General features: G+C 45.7%; 2 protein-coding genes across 3 annotated transcripts in view; both read right to left on the bottom strand.

The window, feature by feature from the left end:
* LOC115373945 (CD82 antigen-like) overlaps positions 1–988 on the bottom strand; it is a 6,239-nt gene extending 5,251 nt beyond the window's left edge. The window contains exons 1-2 of the mRNA XM_030072594.1: positions 940–988; positions 493–599 (exon numbers count right to left, since the gene is read on the bottom strand). Of these exons, the coding sequence (XP_029928454.1) occupies positions 493–558 (66 nt within the window). The 5' untranslated portion in view covers positions 559–599; positions 940–988. The remainder of the gene's footprint in view (positions 1–492; positions 600–939) is intronic.
* A 2,688-nt stretch (positions 989–3,676) lies between these two features.
* LOC115374053 (mothers against decapentaplegic homolog 4-like) overlaps positions 3,677–7,666 on the bottom strand; it is a 19,997-nt gene continuing 16,007 nt past the window's right edge. For both annotated transcript variants that reach the window (XM_030072765.1, XM_030072766.1), the window contains 4 exons: positions 6,265–6,448; positions 5,568–5,736; positions 5,325–5,463; positions 3,677–5,005 (listed from right to left, as the gene is read on the bottom strand). In XM_030072765.1, the coding sequence (XP_029928625.1) occupies positions 4,800–5,005; positions 5,325–5,463; positions 5,568–5,736; positions 6,265–6,448 (698 nt within the window). In that variant the 3' untranslated portion in view covers positions 3,677–4,799. The remainder of the gene's footprint in view (positions 5,006–5,324; positions 5,464–5,567; positions 5,737–6,264; positions 6,449–7,666) is intronic.

Raw genomic sequence — 7,666 nt, 5'->3', positions numbered from 1 at the left:
GACCCGTTGTGACCTGTCAAAAATTTAAAAATTATGTTCAGGTTCAGGTCACGTTATTTTAGTGAAACTCGAGTGTGAAATAAATCAAAATGATGGACCTGCTGTCTGTTCTGGGCAAGAAGCCTTGTTGTTCCTGAGCACCGTGTTCATAATAAAGACAGAATTGCAACATAATTAACATGTAAAATAGGACTTTCAAAACATTTCCACCAGCGCTGAAGCTAAGGGCTTCCAGATCTAATTCATTCAATCACAGATGGATCACGGATGGATAATAATTCAATCTAATTTACAATAAATTTAGCAAAAACGTTTATTTGTGGTGGTTTTCTTGAGGCCTCCACTCACGTTAAGGAGCCTAGCTCAGTTTGGGGCACGAGGAGCCAAACTCCTTTAGCTCCTCCACACGTCGGGTTGGTTTCCACAGAAATGTGTTTCAACATGGACAGAGAGCAGCTGCTGGAGTGTGTTCTTGTGTTCTTGTGTTCTCACCAGGAAGACGGTGTTGAGAACCGCAGAGCAGAACTGCAGCACCTGGATCTTCTCCTCCAGCTTCATTCCAGCAGGAAGTCTGTCTCTTCAGATGAAATGACTTGTGTCTCCATAAAAAGGTACAGAACAGATTCTTTTAGACTCACCTTAACAAAAAGTAGGAAAATGTTCTTTATGGAAACCTTTTAAAAACATCAATATTTTAAGCCCTCACCATTAAAAGCATATTTGATATTCTAATTTCCCTTTTTCTTCTGAGTGAACGGCTCCTCTGGTGTGGTGCACAGAAAACTCAAATAAAAAACAAACTAAGTAACAACATCTAAAGTGACATGGGAAAAAAATCAGCTTAAAGACTAAAAGTGGTAAGTTAAAAGAAGTTTAAAAAACTGCGATGAAGATGAAATGAAATAATGTGAATTAAAATGCGAGCAGTGTGATGTTTACCTTCAGTCGCCTGTTCCGTGCGGCGTTCCAGGAACAGCCGAGGATCACAGTCCACTTCCTTATTGGGTGTAAAGATTAAACCACTCCACACACACACACACACACGCACTCTCTCTCTCTCTCTCTCTCTCTCTCTCTCCCTCTCTCTCTCTGTCTCTCTCTCTCAGCTGGACTCTGCTGGACTTATTTTCAAAATGTAATAAATTTCACTTTCTTTATTATTATGTTAGAAGAAATGGTGCCATGTCATGGGTCCAACAGCCATTTAAAAACAAACAAACAAAGAAGCAAAAACTAGGTAGTATAGGAAGATCAAATTAATTTCTCCTAATTTTTTTTTTAAAAATTCAAGTCATGTATTTCAGATCGTCATGATGCACTGTGGGCGTCAGACAGCCTCAGAGCGGCTGAAACGTTACAGAGCCAGGCTAACGACTCCCATAGACTTCAAGTCTTTATGCTAAGCTAGGTCATCATGCTGTTTCTGCTCTTTGTGTAAACTTTAATTTCCGGCATGACAGCACGGCTAGCCGTGCTCACATAAAAAATACCTCATCACTGAAAATATATCGTCTATATCTTATTGCTTCCATGTTTCCATGGCAACATGAAATGTTTCGCTGAAACCCGCATCAAAAGCTGCTGTCAACTTTGTTTGCCCCCATAATGGACTGTTTTGTTGTCAGTTTTGATTTATTTGGAGACCTAAGTTTGGATAAATGGCTGAACGAGGAAGACAAGACAGAACAGAAAAAGGAGAGATACGCGAGAGTGACGAGTGAAGAGCTGGATCAGCTGGAGAGGTCAGGAAATGAAGCCAGTACGGCCCGGTCAACGTCTTGGGCCGTCAAATGTCTACAAGACTACCTGACAAACACCGGGCAGACAGCTGATTTCTCAGCTGTAAGGAAAGAAGAGCTAAACAAGATCCTCCGTGAATTTTATGGAGCTTTAATTTCTATAATAAAGAGAATGAAATGCCTCAGGAGATTCAGCACCACGGACAGTACCTGCTGAGGCAGGTTCAGCACCACGGACAGTACCTGCTGTGGCAGATTCAGCACCACGGACAATACCTGCTGAGGCAGATTCAGCACCACGGACAGTACCTGCTGAGGCAGATTCAGCACCACGGACAGTACCTGCTGAGGCAGATTCAGCACCACGGACAGTACCTGCGGAGGCAGATTCAGCTCCAGGGACAGTACCTGCTGGCTGAGGCAGATTCAGCACCACGGACAGTACCTGCTGAGGCGGGTTCAGCACCACGGACAATACCTGTCAGATTTTGCACAGAGATGTGCGGCTGTAACTTTGTTCTTGTTATTAATGTGTTAATGTTATCAGTTATTAATTAGCCTATTAATCGTTATTAATTTGTTTATTCTTTATGTGTTTCCTAGGCCATTGATTTAATTAATTTGTCAATTTGTTTGCATCTGTACATTGAAATGAACATTTAATAAATCAACACATCTGGGAAAACTGTTGTCTTTATTTCAGAGGTAAATTGATAACAGCTTGAAAAGGTGATTCTATAACTCTGTTCAGCCTTAATGTGACTGTTTACTGTCCTTACTTTTGCTGCTCAGCGACATTAATCGGAGCTGACGTTAAATTGGAGTGACAGTGAATGAAAAGACAGATGTTTGTTGTGGTGCCGACACTGGAAAGCAGTAGCCTGTATTTAAATATAACTGTTAATATAAGTTGGTTGTAGATAAAAATCATCTGTGCTGCTGAGTCGTTGTCACGGCACCTGTTAGATTAAAAATGACTGAGAAGTCGGCAGAAGTATAACTATCAGTCCATGAAAACATATTTTTTTCCAGCGGATATTCTAGTTACAACATGATTGCAAAGCAGTTTTGTGTTGCTATGTGTGGTATTTATTCAGTTTTGGGAAATCATGAAAAAAAAATGGTGATGTTTAGAGGGATTGTCTGGGATCGTAAAGTGGGCCAGTCCAATTGTTTAGGCGGGCCGGGTCTGGCCCGCGGGCCGTAGTTTGGGGACCCCTGGTTTAGACTGACACACCCCTCTGTCATGCTACACAGCGTTTGGCCCACTGCACTTCCTGTGTGCGTGTGTGCGTGTGTGTGTGTGTGAACTGAGGTGACAGACGTGTTTCCTCTGCAGAATAAAACTCGGCTGCATTTTGTCTCTTCGTTTTGGGCGGTTGAGGTGAAACCTGCTTTCTGCCTCTGTCTGTCTGTCCAACCTGTCTGACCTGTCTGTCTGTCTGTTTGTCTGACCTGTCTGTCTGTCCGACCTGTCTGTCTGTCTGTCTGTCTGCTGTAGCTCCGCCCCCCTGATGCCTGTCTGTTTCCGTCTGTCTCCAGCTCAGACCTCGGCTCCTCTGCTCGTCACCTGTTTTCAAGCTGTTTGCTTTGTTTATTTCTGATGATGAATATTTTGTTTATGTTGTTTATGTTGTTTAATTAGAAAGATCGGGTTTCATGCTCCGTGTTGTAGACGGTAGCAGCAATACTGCTCTCATTTTTAAGAGTTACTCGACATAAACAGCTTATAAGTGTATTTGAATATTCTTACTGGTTGTGAAATGACTGTAATGATGTCATTTTATTCATAACTTTGGAAGCAAAAGCAATAAGACAAAAAAACGATATAATGTGGTTACCAGGAGGTCACAGGTTCGATCCCCTCCTGGCTGCCTCCTTTCAAACAAGAGGAGTGAAGAAAGGTAAAGGAAGCAGAGAGACGGTCGTTTGTTTTTCATCAGAAAACTTTAATGGGCAAAGCTGAAAGCAGCGACTCGGCCACACGTTCAGTGAAAAAGCCCCTTTGGACGTAAAAATAAAGATGATAATCAGCCGTCCAGCTGTGAGGCCGGCGGGCCAAACATGGCACTGAGCGTCAGAACAGTAAATAACACAAAGCTATAAAGAACATTTCATTCCATAATAAATAATTCCTGCTCTGAGTCGGCTCTTCCCATCGTGTCTCTGCGGCTAAAGCTGGAAAACTGAACTTCAGGATAAAATGTAGAACAGGAGAAATCCAGACTGGACCTGCAGGAACCCTCTGAAACCAGCAAATCCTCCGAGAGGTTCTGATTTTATGCTCCGAGCAAAATTCAGTATTTTCTTTGGATTTCTGCCGAGGCTTTTTTGGCAATTTTGTGGTCGTTTTCTTTTCACTCGTTTCTTGCTCATTTCTTGATCACCTTTTCCCATTTTGAAAGAAATCCAGTGAATTTGTTCTGGTTTCAAAGGGTTAACACAAGAAAATTTACACCCTCCTGCCCACACACACCCACACCCACACCCACCCACACACACACACACACACACACACACAGGACTCAGGAGAGAGTCTGATTAAAGCTCTGATATGTTTCAAACCCAGAAGCGTCGTTATGCTCTGTTCATGATCAGGAAATTATCAGAAATTATCCAGCTGGTTGTTGGCGTGATGATGATGTCAGAGTAAACAGGATATGATGTCATCACCGTCCAATAGAACGCTTAGCGACGCAGATGTGATGCGCCAACAGACCAGAAGGAGATTTAAAGTTAAAATCCTCGACTGAAGTTTGAGGCTTTGACTCCACATTGATTGTCTTCTGCATTTGCACGCGTGCACACACACACACACACACACACACACACAAAAATATGCCAACACCATAGAAATAGAACTGGGCAGAACCGGCATGGCCTTCAGTTCACAGCAGGTTAAGGTTAGCAGGTTCACTGGCAGTGCTAGAATTCTCCATTCAGTGCCCATTCTATCCAATTCTATTTCTAAGGCCAACACGTGTATAAAAGGTACTCACACACACGCGCGCGTGCACACACACACACACACACACACACACACACAGTGGCGGGGCGGGGTCAGAGCGCGTGCTCTCCGGGCGGCAGCGTGTGCAGCACCTGGTCGAGCAGCTGCAGGGCGCGGTGCAGGTGCACCTCCAGCCAGCAGGGGGTGTCCTTGATGCTCTGCCGCGGGTAGTCGCAGCCCCAGCCCTTCACGAAGCTCAGACGCACGATGCACAGCCGCCGCAGGTCGTCCACGCCCAGGCCGGCCGCCGCTGCCAGCGCTGCGGGGCGAGACACACACACACACACACACACACACACACACACAGAAAGAAAAAGGAGGAAGGAAGGAAAACAAAAGGAGGAAGAGGAGGAGCAAAGAGGGAAAGAGAGAAACACAACAGACTTTTAAAGGGGTTTTTATTTATTTTTTTAAAATTTGGAAACATAAAAATCAGATTTATAATATCTCTATCTATCTATTAGAGAGTGTGTATGGTTATCTATCAGATAGATAGATACACATATACACACACACACACACACACACACACACACACACACACAGAGACAGGTCCAGAGGGAGAGACAGGTACTTACTGACAGCAGGAGCGATCCCGCCCACGCTGCCTGGCCCGGGAATCGAACCAGCGACCGCGGCGGCCTGAGCTGCTGCTGCTGCCTGAGCCGCCACCGCCTGCTGCTGCATCTGCCTGTGGCACTGCCGCAGGTCGAACACCTGAGAGACACACAGGTCAGATACACCTACACACACACACACACATGCACACGCACACGCACACGCACGCACACACACACACACACACACACACACACACACACCTTGATGCAGGCTCCGGGGTAGATCTTGTGCACGGCGTCGCCCGGCGCCCGGCCCGCCTCGCGGTCCAGATAGAAGCTCTGGACGAAGACAGAGTGGTCGCTAAGGCAACGCATCCACACGTCGCCCTCGCCCCGACACTCCAGCTGCACCCCCCGACCAATGTGGAGCCTGGACAGAGCAGAGGGCGGGGCTAAAGTCACTTCATTAGAATAAAGAACAAAGACACACCAGTGGCGTGACTACGTTTACCATTAATAACAGTCATAATAATACCTGATACCCTTTCTATAATACCACCAGACAGAATACTACCTCAATTACTACAAATACTACTGATACTACAGGTGTCACCCGGCACGAATTACTTAGTTCCATTAATATTATTCATGTGAAGCAGCCTGTCAATCAAGAATTGTGTTGAAGCAGTGTCTCCAGTTGGGCTGGTTGTTTTTTTGGTTAATATTAATGCCAATAATACTAATACTACCACTACTACTACTACTACTACTACTACTACTGTTAATACTGTTCCATGCTACTACTACCAATACCAGGTTCAGGTGTCTCCAAAAATGGCGTTCACGTGTCACCTGGTGCAGCGTTTGGGTGTCACCTGGCGTACCTGCGCAGTGTTCAGGTCTCACCCAGGTGACACCTGAACACTGGGAGCGCAGTGTCCAGGTGTATATGTGTTACCTGGCGCGGTCGCTGGCGGCGGTGCGGTGCACGTTGCTCAGCTGGCCCAGACAGAAGCGATCCCCTCCTGACGGATCCACGTAGCCGTCCACCGTCACCACCGGACAGCTGGACTGCACCTTGAACATCTCACCCACCTGGACGTCCAGCTCGAAGTATGAGATGGAGCACCAGAACTCTGGCCCTGCACACACACACACACACACACACACCATCATCATTTAACTTAAAAAGGTGTAACTCTGTAATATTACCCATGACGTGTTTCTTGAATAACATAATTTTGCTTTTTCTGTCGTATTAAGTCATGTGACCTGTTTTCCTTTTCACACCTGTGTTAACCTGACAGTTTACTGAGCTTAGCTGAGGACACAGCACGGCTGGTAGGGTGGTGTCTGTGTCATGATGTTATCTGACAAATTTAAAGCTCCCTATGTTCAATAATATTTAGTGCCTCGGGGCAGCACCGAGTCACTATTGTTATCCTGCATGTTTCTTCTTCTTCTTCTTCTTCTTCTTCTTCTTCTTATAGCGAATTTCAGTTCGCTACTCCTACCACAGTTTCGAAAAAACCTATGACATTATTATTAGGCCAGACAAAAAAAATTTCTGGGTTCCGGTTCCTGACCGAGCGTCCCATTTAACCCCCGAGTCAGGTTATTTTATTGGCCTCTGTGTAAAAATAAAATTAAAAAAAAGTGGCCCAGCCAATGCATCCCAGCACTGACCCCAAACACTAATGGAAGTCCATAGCATGGACCCCAAACACCTTAGCAACCACCTTAACTACCATAGCAACCACCTAGCAATGCTCTAGCAACCGTCGAAAACACCATAGCAACTGCCTAGCAACACCCTAGCAACCATCAGGACACCACAGAAACACCCTAGCAACCACCCAGAACACCATAGCAACCGCACAGAAACGCCCTAGCAACCACCCAGAGCACCATAGCAACTGCCTAGCAACACCCTAGCAACCATCAGGAACACCATAGAAACAGCCTATCAAGGCCCTAGCAACCATCCAGAGCACCATAACAACCGCCTAGCAACGCCCTAGCAACCATCAAGAACACCATAGCAACCACCTAGCAACATCATGGCAACCATCAGGAACACCATAGCAACCACCTAGCAACGCCCTAGCAACCACCCAGAACACCATAGCAACCACCTAGCAACGCCCTAGCAACCATCAAGAACACCATAGGAACCACCTAGCAACAGCATAGCAACCGTCAGGAAAAGCATAGCATCTGCCTTGCAGCACCTTAGCAGCCACACAGTATACCATAGCAGCTGGCCAAAGACATCCTAATGCCACTGAAAAGATGATAAAAACTGCCAGGAAAATACCCGGAGCACAGCAACAGCCTTCCAGCCCTCCAACAACACAGCA

This window comes from Myripristis murdjan, chromosome 16 (assembly GCF_902150065.1).
Source record: "Myripristis murdjan chromosome 16, fMyrMur1.1, whole genome shotgun sequence".
In the NCBI taxonomy this organism is placed as follows: Eukaryota; Metazoa; Chordata; class Actinopteri; order Holocentriformes; family Holocentridae; genus Myripristis; species Myripristis murdjan.
The sequence above is the reverse complement of the archived record's forward strand: the minus strand, read 5'-3'. Positions and strand labels throughout refer to the sequence as shown.